The sequence below is a fragment of the Lissotriton vulgaris genome, chromosome 7 (assembly GCF_964263255.1).
Source record: "Lissotriton vulgaris chromosome 7, aLisVul1.2, whole genome shotgun sequence".
Classification (NCBI taxonomy): Eukaryota; Metazoa; Chordata; class Amphibia; order Caudata; family Salamandridae; genus Lissotriton; species Lissotriton vulgaris.
The window spans coordinates 484,242,414-484,260,086 of NC_141695.1; the positions used below are offsets into that span (position 1 = coordinate 484,242,414).

General features: G+C 42.1%; 1 protein-coding gene across 1 annotated transcript in view; it reads left to right on the forward strand.

Annotated features, from left to right (window-relative positions):
* The first annotated feature begins 394 nt into the window (after nucleotides 1-394).
* GLP2R (glucagon like peptide 2 receptor) overlaps nucleotides 395-17,673 on the forward strand; it is a 921,875-nt gene continuing 904,596 nt past the window's right edge. The window contains exon 1 of the mRNA XM_086930546.1: nucleotides 395-773. Within this exon, the coding sequence (XP_086786672.1) occupies nucleotides 675-773 (99 nt within the window). The 5' untranslated portion in view covers nucleotides 395-674. The remainder of the gene's footprint in view (nucleotides 774-17,673) is intronic.

Here is a 17,673-nt window from a genome sequence, read left to right on the forward strand (position 1 = left end):
ATTTATCAAGCTACTCAGGGTCACACAAGGGGGCCTTGCATGGGGTGCCTCGTGTAGCTTGATAAATCACATCTTAGGAGTTGCATGGTGCAAAAGTGACGCAACCCCTTGACACATATGGCTGTACGTGCTCATCCCCATAAAAGCACATCGTGGATAATGTTGCCTGTTGTTATTTGGTACGTCCTCGCTGCAGTGTTTTTTTTTTCTTCAAAAACTTCCCCAGCTAAAAAAAAGTCTTATGGAGCGAACCCTAGCTTTCATTTTTCAGCGGCGTAAACAGCTGTAGGAGATGTATGTCCGCGTGTCTTGTAGGGGAATGTCTCGCTGGCTGTTAACTGAGGAAGCGCGCGAAGACGCCCTGACGGCAAACCCTGAAACACTGTGAGAAGTCGCAGACTCCCATTCGAACCCTGCAGAGCGTCACGCTCCTCGGGGCTCGCGGACACATCTTTGCAAGGTCTTCAAAACAATCCCAGCTAAGGAGAAGGAGAGGAAAAAGTTGCTCTGATCCTGAAGGCAGCCCTTCAATGCCAACACAATGAGCCTTCAGCTTGCAAATGTGCCACCCTTTATCATTCTATAGGGCACAGTTTCGTGTTCCGAGCATTCATCACACAGTTTAAGAAGACGCAAAGTATTTTATAAACAAGTCTGTGGCACTGGGCACCGTGATGGCATCCGAAAGCAGTCAACATATCTGCAGGCGGCGGCACAGCAGGGCGGCAGCGGGACTGGTCTTCCCTTTGATGGTGCTGCTTCTCTTAAAACAGGTAACAGATTTGACTGTTTTTAGTATTTGGTTTTACTATTTCGATTATATCCGCGCTGTGTTCGCTTGTGCCCTTTAGTGACGTGCTTTGTTGAAGCTATCTTATCATTTCATCTTAGCTAAATAGTGAAGTAGAACACACACAAAAATCACATTCTTTATTTCCTCTGCTCAAGCGAACCTTTTTGCCTGTGCAAATTTAGAGTAAAAACTCTTAAACGAAAAAGAAAGTGCCAAGCAAGCAAGTGCTTAATTATTTTAAATGCCCGTTTCTCTTTATTATTTACTTTAGACTGCGTTCACTTGTCACTATTGGTAAGATGTGTCTTTGATTTCTGTGCTGGTGTCAGTTTAAGACATGTGCAGATTATAATTGTAAATGTACAGAAAATGTTAATTCTTTTGCGAGCACCCTGACATGGGAAATGGTCTTACTACAGGGTTTTGGTTATTTTTAAGGATGGGGGTCGGTTAAAGGTCTAAGGAGGGAATCCGGTATTTTTTTTAGGGGGACATGGTTTTAGGGCTCAGTGAGGGAGGAGAGCGTCCGGGTACTTTAAATGGTTGGACTGGGGGTAGTTGTTTTAATGGGTGGCAGGGTTTTAGGACTCTTGGCAGTGGAAGTGGTAGGGGTAGTGTAAAGGACAGTGCGGGTTATGTTTTAGGACTCAGGGTGAGGAGCTGGGGTCGGGGTAGTTTACAGTAGGTGGCAGGGTTTTAGGCCTCATGGCTGGGTGAGGGGAAGGGGCAGGTTTAAGGGCAGGGTGGGGTAGGTTTTAGGCCTTAGGATGGGGGGGCGAGGTAAGGGGATAGCATTTTAGGCCTTAGAAAGGGGAGGGGGTGTTCAGGGTAGTGGTAATCTTTACCACGCATATCCCTTTACCAATCGGGCCTTTACCAAGAAATTGTGTGGTAAAGGAATGCTTGTAAGGGAATGCGTGGTTCAGATGTATTGATGTTTAAGATGGGATACATGATTAAGCCATGCGTGCCCTGGTCGTACAACCCCCTGACATTTGTACTGCATCCTATGGATGATAGTACTGAAATGATACTACTAGAAGGTTGCTCATCAGTAGTGTACATTTGTATCCAATTTGGGGAATGTCCTACCAGTCTACTGTCGGGTTCACGGGTGTGTCCTCTTATCTTGGATACTCCGAATAGAAAATTGTGGAGCTATCCTGTTAATTCTAATGTACTTCAAAGCTGGAATCGGCGAGGTAGCGGGAATTGTGTATTTTGTCTATTTTTATTATATGGCCATTAACCATTTGTACTTCTATTTATGATACACTTATGTTTAATCCCCTTATTTGGAAAATCTTACCTCGTTGTTTCACAGAATTTTCATTTTAAACTTTCCCTGATCAATAGCATATCCAGACCATTTATAATACATATTGCAAGCTTGTATAATGATTGGTTTGAGTACTAAGCCACAAACTACATGATTGTGTAAACTCCTTTATTAAGCATTTCAATATAATTCCATGGACAACATTGATAACAGTCTAACGTGCTTTTTCATATCAGCATTTATTTTTGAAAACACTGAATAAAAAAGCTATTTGCAGAGGGCTACGCCTTAGGAGGAAGGGGAGAGGTTCAAAAGATCCCATGGAAAAAATACTGTTTTATTGCAATGATCTTTGATGCACTAGTACATAAAAATCAGATCTGAACCAATCGAATGTGCTCAAGCTAAAAAAGTGTAGTGGGCTGTTATACAAAATGTAGTTGCCTGACACTAATACATGGCAAATAAAAAAATACAATACACCTATCCGACGTTAGGACTCTTCCCTTGGGCCCATAGCTGAGACCCACTTTATACCAGACCTCCATTAATCGGGCATTACTAGTGCAGAAGCATAAGACATAGTTTTCGATGCTGTGTTAGTAAGGTAAATCTGTACACGTAGAAATATTTTTCGTCTGAATAGAAATAGCAGCAAACATTTGTAAAATTTCACAAAAGTGGTAATTCTACAGCTGTAAATTTCCAAGAGTGCATAGGGCCTCAGCTAGCAGGTATAGAGAATAACTGAGGACATTAAGAAAATTATTCATCTCCTCACATTGGCCTTCCAGTTTTCATACTTGGGCAAAACATGTAAAGCATCACCATGGAGGGACATACAATTTCTTTGTTCCGTTCGACCATGTGCCTGTATGTTTCCTTTCTTTTTATATACTTCATTTTGCGTTATCTTTGAAAGTACTTGGCACACATTATATGACTTAATATAGTGTATTAACTTTTTATTAAACATGTTACAAATCTTTGCAGTCTGGAGGTTACCGACGGATTACTCATTCCATATTCCAGACGTGGATTTAGGGAGCAGAACATATTTTATGCTTGTAGATCACTAAATCAACTCTTTGGAACAGAAGTAGAGACAGACTGTAAATCAAGATATACATAGTTTAGACTTTGGAAATCTAATATTTTAATAGGAGCACCTGTCAGAGGCGTCCTGAATCACTGAGATCTCAAACATACTATTTAAAAAATTAGGAGAATAATGTAGAGCAGCTGTCCTCGTACAAAATCCACTTTACATAGCACAGATATATTAAATGAATACATTCACATGAAAAATGTAAATATTTATCATATCCAATATTTGTGATGAACCAACTCCACTTACAAATTTCTGAGTCCACAGCAATGTAAATTGTTTTCATTTACATACATTACCATGGTATAGTGAGTGGTATTTCCACAAGAGAAACACAGTTGAACACAAGTATCAAATTGAAACTTGTTGACACTAATCTCGCAGTAGAGTGTGCAAACTGAGGTGTCAAAAACTTGTCTGTAGGGCACTGAGACAGGAACCCAACAAACTTAACATCACCAAAAGCATAAAGTAATAGTGCTTCCTATTCCCACGTACCGATACCTTGAAAGGAACGTTAGTTCAATGGCACCTTGATCTATTGCAGATGGGCAGACTTAAATCAATGGCGTATCCATGTATTTTTCTTTGAGAACCAATTGTATTCACTTTGTATCTCTGCAAATCAGAAAATAGAAAAGTTTGCTTTTCTGATAACTTTTTATTGAAATTTTCAAACATTTACTGCATCCAGTATTCAGTCAGAAGAGGCTCAATCCAGTACGAGATCCCTTACATTTGTTGGTTAAACAAGTACAAGTAGCATTGAAAACATGTAAACACATAATAATAACACACTTCTTAGCCTGGTCCATATCTCCAATGCTTCAAAACTACATTGGTGTCTCTTTCTCAGTACACTTGCTACAGATACACTTGACATTATATTTTAGGATTGCCTTAACTCAGATTATTTTATGGCGCATTTGATATTATGGTTTAGGATTATGATTGCCTTTGCTCAGATTATATTATGGCGAAACGGGGATATAGTTGTGTTCTATTGCCTCTATTGTTATAATGGTATTTGGGCACCTCTTGTATTTCTCTTGTGTCTTGCACTGGAGTATGGTGTTTACATCGAGTTAGAGTTTAAATATTCCTCTCTTGTGTATGCTCTTTTTCTTCTCCTACTTAGGGATTTTTTCCTATCCTGGGATTCTGTTATAGTAGGAGTGGTGGTGGGTTTAGGAAGACACTCATTGGTCTTTGCTCACAATGTCTCATGTGGTGAATAATGCAACCCCTGTTCTTTGCTTTGAAAAGTAGTGAGTATATAATTTTCAGAGTGGGCTCCTTTCTTTAGGTCTTTCGAACAAAGTTTAATGGGAGATGCTGCCACTGCTTTGCATACCATGGGTATTCTCTTTTAGCTGATACATATGTAGGCTAATGAATTTGTTTGACGACTCTAGGTTTTTGGATCTGTGTATTTGGGGAAACAGCCTTTACGTATGCATGGTTAAGGCAGATAGTGGTCTAGTGTTCAGATGGGCAGGGAGTAGAAGCGGAAGCATCAGAACAGGAAGCTCCTGACGCGGACAGGTAAGTGGAGCTGGACCCGGGATGGGTTCGTTTTTAAGGATTAGGGTCAGTTATAGGGCTCAGGGTGGGGAGGGTCGGGGAACTTTTTGGAAGGGGGCAGGGCATTAGGGCTCAGGGCGGGGGGTAGGGGGTTGGGGTAGTTTTAAGGGATTTGGCCTCGTTTTGGGGGCAGTTTTTAGGGGAGGGGTTGAGTTTTGGGGTTCAGGTCAAGGGGAGTCATTGTAGTTTACTTAATGGGTAGAAGTGTTTTATGCCTCAGGGCAGTCGAAGGGGTAGGGGTAGTTTTAAAGACACTTTAGGGGTATGTTTGAGGGCTCTGGGCAGGGGGTTGGGGTAGTTTTTGGTAGGGCAAGGTTTCAAGCCTCAGGATGGGGGAAGGGGAAGGATAGTTTTAAGGGCATGACGGGTAGGTTTTAGGCCTCAGGGTGGGGTGGAGGTAGGGGAATAGGATTGTAGGGCTTAGGGCAGGATGGGGGTAATGATAATCTTTCCCAATCATATTCCTTAACCAATCATGCTTTTACCACAACATTTAGTGGTAAAGGCACCTATGGGTCAGCCATGTGTTCCTCTGTCATACAACCGAACATTTGATCTAGTAAGGGTACATCTTAGCTGTCTGTCAGTCAGTTTGGACACTAGAGTGACTACCAATTTTCCGTAATACACAATTCCTATAATTAATGGAAGAGGAGGTGGCGTAATGGTCAGAGTTGCTAACTTTGAAACACAAAATCAGGTTTGTGTCATGACATCAGCTCAACATCCTGTGATTCAGGACAAACCACTTGATCTTCCCATGCCTACCACAAATGAATGAGTTCTTGTGTAATGTAATCATTACTCATGTAAAATGCTACAATACAGTAGGGTCGAGTCTGTGCTATAGATAAAAATAAAAACATTCCTACTTTATATGGTAAATGTCTGCAAATCTCTTCACCAAGAGAAACCACACAGTCGCTCCTAGGAAAAGGTGATCTAGTCTCCTGGGGGTTAGGTATGCCTCATATAAATAGTTACATTTCATAAATTTGTAACTGGGATTCCTAGGCATTCCAATTGTGCCACCCTGAAATTTAACTGACTCCCAAGCAGTGATCTCTTTGCCGATTATTTCTTCCCATTTCATTTTCAGTCCTATAATATCTAGGTATAGAGAAGTAATGCCTTTTACACTCATTAAAGTGTATTTACACAATATCATTTCAACAAAAGCTCACTCTCAGAGTAAATGTATACATTTGGATACCCAAGTTATTTTTCCTTTTCATGTTGACTTTTAAATGCCACATTATGACCTGGATAACTTGTAGCTGGGAAGTCCATCTGTTCAATTCTACAATGGACCTAAAAGCAAGAGAAATACATTAAACTAGTATATCTATTTTTAGTGACAGTCAATTGAACTTATTTATGATGATTGCCAATTGGGGACTATCTCACAGTATAGGAATGCAATACATTGGGTTTTTAGATGAGGGGCTGACTATCCACCTCAAGGAACAAACACCATCTTTGTCAGACTGAACCACTAATGTCACTCAATCAACCTGAGCTTAATCCCAGAGCAGACAGGCTAAACCTAGAGGGAATATGTAAAGTATTCATGCAGTACCAAAACAGTAATAAAGTTAAAACACAACACAATAAAAATCTCAAAGTGAATTGGAAAAATAGAGTACACTTTAAAAGGAAATTACACAAAAATGACCTGTGAATTTTTAAAATTGTAAATAAAAATAGCAGCAAAATGTATTAAGCACCAATCTTGGCCACCTGCTCGTGGTAGACCAGGACCGAACTGCGATGTAGCTTGGGTCGTAACAGCGACCAGGTTTAATCTGGTCGGAGGATTTACTTTGGGACAAAAAATGTAATACAAACTCTTCAGCAGGGAAAGGCAGCTTGCTGTAGCCGAAGAGGTATCCACTAAGTTGGATAGCTATTAGACAAGGTCTGGATGGAGCCATTGTTTTTTGGCAGGACCATCAAAGTGGGAGAAATTTACACCTAGAGAAGGTTTCTCACCAGCTGGATACTGTTGGTGCCTTCCCCCAGTCAAGGTTTCTCCGTTGCACGTATTCATTTTATTGGAGTTCGGGTACCTCCAGTTGACCAAGCCTGGAGGCTGTAGCTTAAAAGGTGTCCACGAGGTTGGATACTATCTCTGTGAAGTCTAGCTACAAAGCTGGAGAAACCTGAATCTTCAGCCCAGTGTCATTTTACCTTGGGCAGATTTTGTTGACAGGATGGTCCTGGTCCTCCAGATGTCTTGAAGTTGTAAATGTTTCTAAATCCAGATTTTCAAGGGTGGTAGGAAATATCTGGCCAAACATACTCAAGAGTTCCAGGACTCCAGAAACAGCTCTTCAGGGTCAGGACTCACTTCAGTAGAGGTGACCAGCAGTATTCAGTTCAGGTTCAACTAGGAACATTCAGAAAAGATCACATGAACCTTGTTTTAACCCTGTTGATATTGAACAGGAAATCAGCCTTGTGATCTTTGTCCTGGTTAAAAGAGGAAGCAGTTCAATTCCTTCAGGACTTCTCTCAGGTCTCAGACAGCAGATTCAGTCTTCTTCTGGCCATCCTCATGTGTAGTTTAGTTCTAAGTAGGCCACTTGAGATGTTTTAATTATTCCCAGCACAATCTTGTGTGTGGGATGCCTACAAGTTCCTCTGTAACCAACGAGATAAAAGTTTCCTGGGGTTACCCCAGACAATTTGTGAATTATGAAAATTGTTCCACAGTGCCCCTCTCTCTGCCTAAATCCAAGATGGTTAAACACTACTAACCTTCTGCAGAGTCTGTGGGCCTACCCAAGAGCCTTGGCCAGAGAAATGATCACACATTCCACATTTTTAGTGGTAACGTGAATTTTGGTGCTTACCAAAACAATATCCATATGTCGTGTTGAAAACCATGCCTTTTCCTTTTGCTGAATTGTGGCAGGTTTGACTTGTGGAAATGTAACAAATGATATGATCTTTATTGCACCTGGTAAAAACCAAGTGCAATAAACATCATACACGTGTAATTGCAATCAATGTGCAACCAAGTGTTTGTGAATGTATTGTAATATAGTGGCTCACTTGTATTGATGGCCAGAATGTGTTTTGTGGTATTTCTGCCAATGATGTATAAAAGTGGATAGAGCTAGGGAGAGGGTGTTTCTATAAGCTGCTCAAGGCTTTCATTAGAACACTGTTGGGTGAAGTCAATGTCTAAGGCTTAGTTAAGATCATTACACAATCTGTATGTTCAGTTTGCTAAGGATATGGAGAATATTTGCAGTCTCTTGGAATAGAGGTGCAGATAAACATTTTTTAAAGCATGCATTGCAAAAGGCTTGGACGGTCTCTCCAGCTCCGGCAAAAGCTATTTGTAAGAGTAATGAATGTAATGAACAAAATCAGTTTCAAGATGGTGGAAAAGTAGAATAGATTCATGAGTAGAAAGAAGATGAAACTACTTCCTGCTCTTTAGCAGGATATTAAGGGTTACCACTAAAACAGGATTAAATGCTTGGAGTTTGGCCAAATAGCGGGAGCATTTGAAGGCTGCATCTAGCTACTGCAACAGCAGGCCCCACCCTTGACTTTAATATTTTCTCTGGATTCCTATTTGGTCATTTTACAATTGAATTTGTGCTTGGGTATTGCACATAGGCCTCAGCCTGTAATTGCATGTTTTGCTTAGGGTTTAGAGTGGCTTGTAAATATGAGCTGCTGCTGAATATGCGATAACTGCACCTTGGACATCTGATAGCAGCCTAATAAGTATATGTATCACTATAAAATCTAAATGTCTGGTTTAGCAATTGTTATGTGATATTATAAATATTGAACCTGTTTTGCACTTATTCGATTTTAGAGATGTAACTTTCTGATTGCTGGCTCCACCCCACTCTATGATGAGGCGTTACTGCTGGACAGTCGGCTCTGGGAACTTCAGGGCTTAAAACGGAAGTGCCCGGGTTTGAGACTATCATTGACGTGCACCTTTGTAATGAGGTGGAGGACCTCCAAGCGCTTTGCCCAGCTGAGGAGGTCACGCCCATAGGACTGTGAAATCTTTAGCTTTGCAAAGTTCAGCTCAATCAGCCAGGCACCTGCTCATTTAGCGCATGTACAGGGCCTGTTTGCTTGACCTCAATATGAAGAGTGTCTTTCAGAGTGACCCTTGCTCAGCCTGACGGACACTCTTCATGATTGTAAAAAGGCGGAAGAGTGGGGGCACCTCGCCCTTAAGAATGGCATGCTACAGTTATCTATGGCACCAAAATTGCAACTTCAGAGGATTTGGTAGAATGCATACAAAACAGCTGGGACAGTGAGAGGGAGCATACGTGGCTACAAATTGCAAATGTAACTATAGTAGATTCATGGTCAATAGAAGTAGTTACTTTTGCTTTTCTAGGCAATGTGCTGTTTTTCAAGCATAAAACATTGGCAAACTGAGGGAAACGTCTAAGAAATGAGCCCCTATGACCTCCAAGGACTGAGTACATAGGATTTGTACAGCCTGACGCTTTGCTCTGTGTTTGAGATACACAAATGATGGACAGAATGCGGAACAAATCAAACATTCGCCCCAAGTCAAGAGATCTGGGTCAAATCCATTGGACCTCATTTATGAAAAGTGATGCATCACTGCGTGACAGCAGCAATGCGTCACTTCTCAGTGCGCCCTCCTTGCGACATGATTGATGTGTCATATTTACTGTATGACGTATCATGTCGCAAGGAGTTACAGATACCTCAGTATTTCTGACGTATCTGTATGGCGCAAAAGTGACGCATTGCTGGAGTGTGTCACAAAAGTGACGCAAATCCAGGAATGTGTCCTTTCACATGGGGCAAGCCTCATGTGAAAGGGCCTGCATCAGTCTTACGCCTGCTGTGAGGCAGGCATAAGATATTAACGCATTTTCGTCCTAGAAGTGGCGCAGTGAAATCTTATAGATTTCACTGCATCACTTCTATGACCCTTTCTTGCATCAGAACGCCCCCCTGCTTACATTATACCTGGCGCAGGTATAATGTGGTGCAGGGGTTTACAAAGTGACGCATCTACCTAGATGCGTCACTTTGTTATTATGGTGCAACAAGACACATTTTTTACGCTGCTGGTGCATCACAAAAAGTGACAATGGGGTTTTTGTAAGAGGTAATTCTTATATAATAGTGGAAGCGGAGCTAGCCTTGGAGTGAGATGGCCGCTGGTTGAGCGAGCTCCTTGCAACATGCTAGATATCCTGCAAACAGGTAGTGAGCTGAAGCCAAAAGCAGCTGGATCCCAGTGGAGCCAAAATCAAACTCTTCGCTCACGTTATAAGCTCCAAACGGCATCTGAAGACATAAGGCCTCTGGGACGAAAGTGAAAGCACAGCAGCGAGACACGGTTGTGAGCTACACCACGACATAATGCACACAGCACGGCCGAAGAGGGAGAGGTCGGCCCTGCGGCGTCCAAAACTCTAATCCGGCCTGCGGACACAGGATAGAGGATGCGGGCAGCACGACTCCAAATCAATTTTGCGGTGAGTGCGGAGCTTCGGGGCACCGGGGGAAGCCTGCCACACACCAAATAACATACAAGAGGCAGCATAGTAGCGGCCTCGCAGATCGGGAACCGGACCCTGGGTCTGACTGGACAGAGTCACACTCCCTTCGCTGCTAACGACGCTGTGCCCCTGAGCGAACTCCTTGCTATCACCCCCACGCACGGATATAATACTAGTGGAGAGTGCTCTGGTGATTGCCCTGAGCAACGTGTGCGTGCACTGGCGGACCGAATAAATAGCGCTACACTGGAAGTGCGGGGCAAGCCACAGGGGCTGATGCATGAAGTAACAGCAGCACAGAAATCCTGGAAGACCCTGGCATTGCATGTGAGAGTGCTGCGGAAGGAAAGCTCGGGCAGTCCAGGACTGAGTGCCCTTCCAGAACGTGGATTTTTGAGCAATAAGGCACACTGCTGGCACGGGTAGGCACTCACAACTGGCCCTTAGAGTCACCAAGGAGGATCAAACTGTGCAGACCTACATGCCCCAATTGAAGTAGCGGGGTTCTTAAGACAACCCCCTCCCCCCCTGAACTAACACGCTTACAGATCTGCGGCACAAGTCACAGATGGGGGGGCCGAGACTGTGCACACCACGCTCACAGTGTGCTCATGTAAGGGTGGACCTGGGGGCATTGCCACTGGAGAAAACAGACCTGAGGCATTTACCTGAATTCTGGCCTTTCGGCAGTTTGGGCGCAGTCAAGCGGGGCACCGGATCTGCGCACTAGCAAGCGAGTTGTGGCGGACTGTCTCTGCCAATCAGGGGCCTAGGAGACACTAAAATTCTGGGGGGGACGGGGACAACCTTGTGGATTTACACATTGACCCTATGCAAATCACCACCCATTAAAGAAATACATTCGCATCGTTTTGAAGTGAAATATTGAGAAAAGCAGGCATGTAGTCACCGTTCGCATGTATGCTTTATTGTTGTTTACATTCACATAGTAATCAGACCAAATGTTAAAAAAAATGTATATGAATCTTGAATCTTCATGCACCAAGCAAAAAAGGATGCTGACTTCGGGTGAGGGCGTCATGGTTGTAAGTGCATTATGGCTTGAAAAGTAACTGCTGCTGCATTCCTGGTCTCCAGAAATTTTCAGGCAACAATAAAAATGTGAAGATAACTTCGGTGATTAATGATGTTTATTGAGAGAGATCAGAGGTCTGAGTACTGGAAGTTTTGACTCATGGTAAGGTAGCCACAGTGGGGTAATATGCCCGCTACAAAAATCGTGTACCACGCAGATCACAAAATGCATATTATGTAAATAGGTCAGTGAGTTACTGCTTTTGTCTGAGAGATTCTTTTGCTATTTGCAGTGTATAAGTTAAAATTCTAACACTGAATAGTGAGCTATTAACCGTCATCAAAGAGCTGCATGAAAACTGCAAGGTATAGATTAGAACATTATGATTTTTACCCAGTCTTTCATTATCCTAAAGTTTGAAAATGGGTTCATTAGAATGGAAATCAATTCTGATTATTAAAGAGAACCCCCAACCATGGTGTTATGTTTTAAATTCTGGGTTTGTGCTTCTCTAGTGTTGTAAAGCCATCTGTGCCCTGGGCACTCCCCAACTTTTTGCTGACTGGTACTGGTGGTACCTGACTCTGACTGACCCTGGCCTCTGACTAACCAGGCCCAGGGCCAGTGCTATGTTGAAAGGGACACTTACAAATACAGTAAAAACACCTACATACACTAAGGTGCACTATGGGTTGGGGTACCTCCATGATTGACATGACCTCTCCTATACGGCCCAAGTACATAATAGGGCATGGGGATTGAAACTACCTTTAAGTCCCAAGTATATATTAGGGCATAGTAGTTTAGAGGCCAGAACCCCTTCCTGCGCTTGCATGTGTGCACTGCTGTGGCCTGAGGTCAGTTTAAAAGCAGACCCTGTTGGAGGACTGCTTTTAAAATGCAAATTGTGCCCAATCTTGACTTTTGGGTTTAGGGCACTTACACATTGATAAACGACAATGTTGGGGCATATTAGGTATCCCCAGGGGTTCCCCTAGGTGTCCTAGGGGTTAGAGGTCAGGTATCTACAAGAAGGGCCCTTATAAAATGAGTGTTATATGCCCTGGGTTTAGTGAAATTGCACATTTCACTGCCTACATTGTAGTATAGTGCTTCCCAAAATCGGCTTTTGTGCTAGGAGCACTGTGAAGTGAGGATCTGCAATATTTTGATATAATCAGAACCCCTAAAGTCTTTCCTATGTATTCTAGGGGTGGGGGGTCCTGTAGGTATAAGGAGGATCCTTATACAGGACCTGGTATTGGAGAAATGGGGCAGTTAATTTCTCCATTGCAGATCCCCAGCTCATAGGTTAACAATGTAAGAGGGTATTAATTAATAACTGGAGAAAGGAAGCCATATAACTAAAATTAAAGGACTCAGAAGAATGTTAATGATAAATGCAACAATGTGGTATTGTTGAATTTATTCTAAAATGTACAGACAAGAAGTTATAAGATTTTCTTGTCTGCAAGCCACAATTCAGCCCTTAGTGCCCTGCCTTGATTTGTCAGAGGTAAATGGATTGGACTGGCTGTTTGAAGAGGTGATGAATGACCCCTGGAGTTAGGTGGCCTGTCTGAGAGTAGAGGTTGCTGGGCCTAGGAACGCCAGAGCCAGGGGGAGTGGTAGTAAACAATGCTCTTCAAGAGAAGGAGACAAGCTGGAAAAATCACTTTCATTACACCTCTCCCACAGCCGGATGGGGGGACTAAGGAGGAATTGCGCTGTAGAGGCCTAGTGCACACTAGGTCTGACCGGGAGCTCACTATGTGTCCCTAGGGTTTCAAATTTTTAGCTAGTAATCAATGGTACGAAAATTATTCAACATGAAATCATACACAGGTTATTGTAAGTATAACTTGCTTTAGTGATATCCTTCTCATATATATGCACTCAAAACATAAACAATATCATAAACAAAAATGCTGTTAGACAGTTTTCATGGAATGAAACAAATAAAGCTTTAGCATAATGTTACTCGAACAATAAATGCTTATGAAACATAAATTATAACATATCCCAATGCATTTATTTTCGGGTCAACTACGACCCTTCTTCAGGGGAATGCAATTATGAAAAAATCCTCCAGTTATGATTCTGTATGAACACAAGATTCGTCACATCAGTTCCGTTTTCAGAGCACTGTGGAAAAAATGAAATATCCCAATGTATTTGCAAGGTATGTACATGATCTAAAAAATAGAGTTAACATGATAGTCCATAGGTGTGAGTCCAAGCCATGTGTTAACTAATATGAACAAGTGACGATAACCCGACGTGTTGGTATAGAAGTTTCTACAAACACCACCAAGTGTGCAGAAAGAACCGACAAAAAATGTATGATAATACATGTAGGTACCGTTTATACCCATGGATGGAAACAAGAATAAATCTGGCGTTAAAGAAAGACTTCTACCTGATGTTGACCTTATGATGTTAATCACGTGTCATATAACAGTCTTCGGGTAACGTAATGGGTCTCTAAGGAAAATATGGTAAATAAGTTCACATTAATGTTAAGTGTGAACATATAAGAATCGAACCTGTGAGGTGGATACGTGCATACATAGCTTACCCTAACGGAGAAGTGTGGGCATCTACGTCGTATTTGGAGAAAAAGGTGTAAATCCGGTAGTTACTGCCGCTAAAAAAGTAGAAAGTGCACATCAGCTGACGGTGCTCATAACTACCGCTAAGTGTATACTACTACGGAGGCATGCCTTACCTCGTAAAATATGGTTGTAGTCACCAAAATTCCAATGCGCTAGACGGGCAGTACTGATTTTGCGGTTGCCAATGCAGCTGTAAAATGATAAGAGTACATGAGCTGCCGATCTTTGTTATAACGTATAAATCCCATAAGGTTATCCGAGCGATTCTTACCTCGCGGAACTGGCGTACCTCCACCTCTGACCTTACGATTACTTCCGGTAACAACATCCGGTTTGCGAGCGTGTCGCTTAAATAGCAGCACGTACGCGGTGCAGGGTTTTAAACTGCGAGAATGCATGGCGACATATTGAAATGTTCTAAATGAACAGCGATATATATGAGACAAGGTTTATATGAAAGCCTGTGCCTCACCGTTATGAAGTTGACACGAGTGTTCTACACTATTATATAAAGTGAGTGTTAAAAATCAAAATAAAGGCATGTGGTGAAACGTGTGAGTTTGTGAATATGGACTACATGTCAATTCTTTACAAAAGATAGAAATTTAAAACCAACATGAACTCTGTAATGCAGAGTATATCAAGCGAATGTTCTCTGGCTGTGTACTAATATTTACACTCTAACCACAATAAGTATACAAATATTCACATGAAAGAGAAAAAACCTTCAGAATGACCGTCTATAGAAAACATGCCATTTCATACTGATCGTTAAGCCCGCCCGGGCTCAGTGTGCCCAATTTCTTAATCCAAAAGGTTTCCCTCTGGGATAGCGCTGTATGGTGGTCCTTACCCATGTGTTTCTCTACCACTTCAATTACTGTGAATCTAAGTTGTGGAATGGTATGGGGTGCTTGAGACCAATGTGTAGCTAAACTGGATGTGGTGGATCTGTTGCGTATGGTACTCTTATGTTCAATTATGCGAGTCTTGATTTTGCGTGACGTTCTGCCAATATAAGTTAATCCACACGGGCAGAGGATAGCATAAATCACCCCTGCGGTGTTACAATCAGCGCTGTGTTTAAGCTGTATGTCTTTACCAGTTTGAGGGTGAGCGAAAACCTTGCTGACCATAGCATTGTTGCATTGACCACAATTATGGCATCTCCGCATGCCTCTGTAGGTGATTGTTTGATTGTTCCGTGGGTGCTTTAGTATTTCTCTAAGGTTTTTAGAACGAGTATGTGCCATGATGAGAAAGTTCCTGAAGATGTTGGCAAAATCTGGTTCACTGGCGATCATTTCCCAACGTTTTCTGATGATCTGTTTAATTCTTTGCGATTGCGTAGAGTGTTTCATTACGAATACTATTCGTTCGTTGGCTGATTTTTCTGTCTTCTTCAATAGTTCTGTTCTGTCCATCCTCGAAACCTTCTGTACTGAAGCTTCCAGTATGCTTGTGGGATAACCCCTTTCTCTGTATCGTGTGACTTGTTCTTCCATCAAGGTCTTACACTCATCCAAGTCCGACGTGATTCTTTTGATTCTAATGAGCTGTGAAGTGGGTAGGTGATCCTTGAGATATTTAGGATGAGCACTCGTATAATGTAGCGCATTATTAACATCCGTGGGTTTGCGGAACACTTTCATTGAAATGCCTTGTTGTGTTTTGCATATTTCTATATCCAGAAATTGTATCCTTTCATTTTGGATATCGTGAGTGAATTGAATCCTCGGGTTGCATTCATTAAGTGCTTTAATCCTGCTTTCCAATTGGCTTTTGGTGCCCTTCCAAATTATGAGAATGTCGTCTATGAAACGTAAGAACAACACTAGGTTGTCTGTCCACTCTGTTTGTGATAAAAAATGTTGTTGCTCGAAATACGCCATGAAGGTATTTGCGTAGGCAGGCGCTCCAGAGAATCCCATTGATGTTCCTGTTCTTTGAAGAAAGAACTGTGATTTCCAGGTAAAATAGCTGTGGTACAAAGCAAAATGTAAGAGCTCTAATAAAAAAACTCCCAATTGTTGGTCAAAATTAGACTGTAAAAATCTCCATTCTAACGCTTCCAAGCCTTCTGTATGAGCTATGGACGTGTAGAGTGCCACCACGTCTATGGTGCACAGTAACGTGTTGTCATCAATGAGTTCATTGACTTCTGCAAGCTTATTTAGACAGTCCGTAGTATCTTTCAGATATGTATCCCAGGCTTGTACCAATGGTTGTAGGTGGTAATCAATGTAACATCCAATAGGTTCATGAATAGAACCACATCCTGCCACGATGGGTCTAAAAGGTGGATCACTGGTGCTCTTATGTATCTTTGGCAACATATATATATGTGGCACTTGTGGGGTATTCGTCCTTAGGTACTTGCTCGTGTTATTGTTGATTATTCCTGCGTCTTCTGCTTTTTTGATGATTTCATCCAATGTTCTGCTGAATTCATGTGTAGGGTCTTGATCTAGTGGTATGTATGTTTCCACATCAGAGACATGTTGATTTACTTTCTCGTCATAGAGTGCAGTTTCCATCATAACCAGGGCTCCACCCTTATCTGCTGGTTGGAATGTAATGGAGGTATCCTGTTGCAGATTATTCAATATTCTCCTTTCTTTTTTAGTTAAGTTCTGTTTTTTCGGAATCTCGTATTTGATGGCCTCCAGGTCTTTTCTTACAAGAATCTCAAAATTGTCTATTATTTTATGCGAGATGGGGGACATAAACTTGCTTTTAGGCTTGAATCTTTCAAGTTGTCTGGTATTTCCATTGGTATTTATCGTGGAGAAAAACCACTTCAATCGCAGTTTGCGTAGAATTTAAAGAGAGCAATCTCTGTTTCAAGACCGTTGGAAACATAGGTGGGAACAAAGGAAGTCCCCTTGTTCAGGACTCTCTCCTCTTCGGCGGTTAGTTGTCTGTTGGAAATGTTCACTATTAGGTTGTTTTTTTTGTCACTTGTCTTTGTGGCCGACCTGTTTCCGTTACTTTTTTTATGACCTTGTCCCCTGCGGGTGCGTCTTGTCGTGTTTCTGTTATCTGATCTATTGGGTGGATCGATGTTTGGTCTGGTGGATGAGCTGACGACTGACCCTCCGCTAAAAAAGAAGGTTGAGTGCCCTTCGAGGTACTGGCTGTAGTTGCTTCTTGGGTTTCCCCTACTAATGTTGTTGGTGCGGGTCTCCTTTGTAATGAGAGATCCTCATCCTGTACCACGCTTTCTTCTGATGATGTATTCTTTGGGGTTCTACTTATGGGATTTATACGTTATAACAAAGATCGGCAGCTCATGTACTCTTATCATTTTACAGCTGCATTGGCAACCGCAATATCAGTACTGCCCGTCTAGCGCATTGGAATTTTGGTGACTACAACCATATTTTACGAGGTAAGGCATGCCTCCGTAGTAGTATACACTTAGCAGTAGTTATGAGCACCGTCAGCTGATGTGCACTTTCTACTTTTTTAGCGGCAGTAACTACCGGATTTACACCTTTTTCTCCAAATACGACATAGATGCCCACACTTCTCCGTTAGGGTAAGCTATGTATGCACGTATCCACCTCACAGGTTCGATTCTTATATGTTCACACTTAACATTAATGTGAACTTATTTACCATATTTTCCTTAGAGACCCATTACGTTACCCGAAGACTGTTATATGACACGTGATTAACATCATAAGGTCAACATCAGGTAGAAGTCTTTCTTTAACGCCAGATT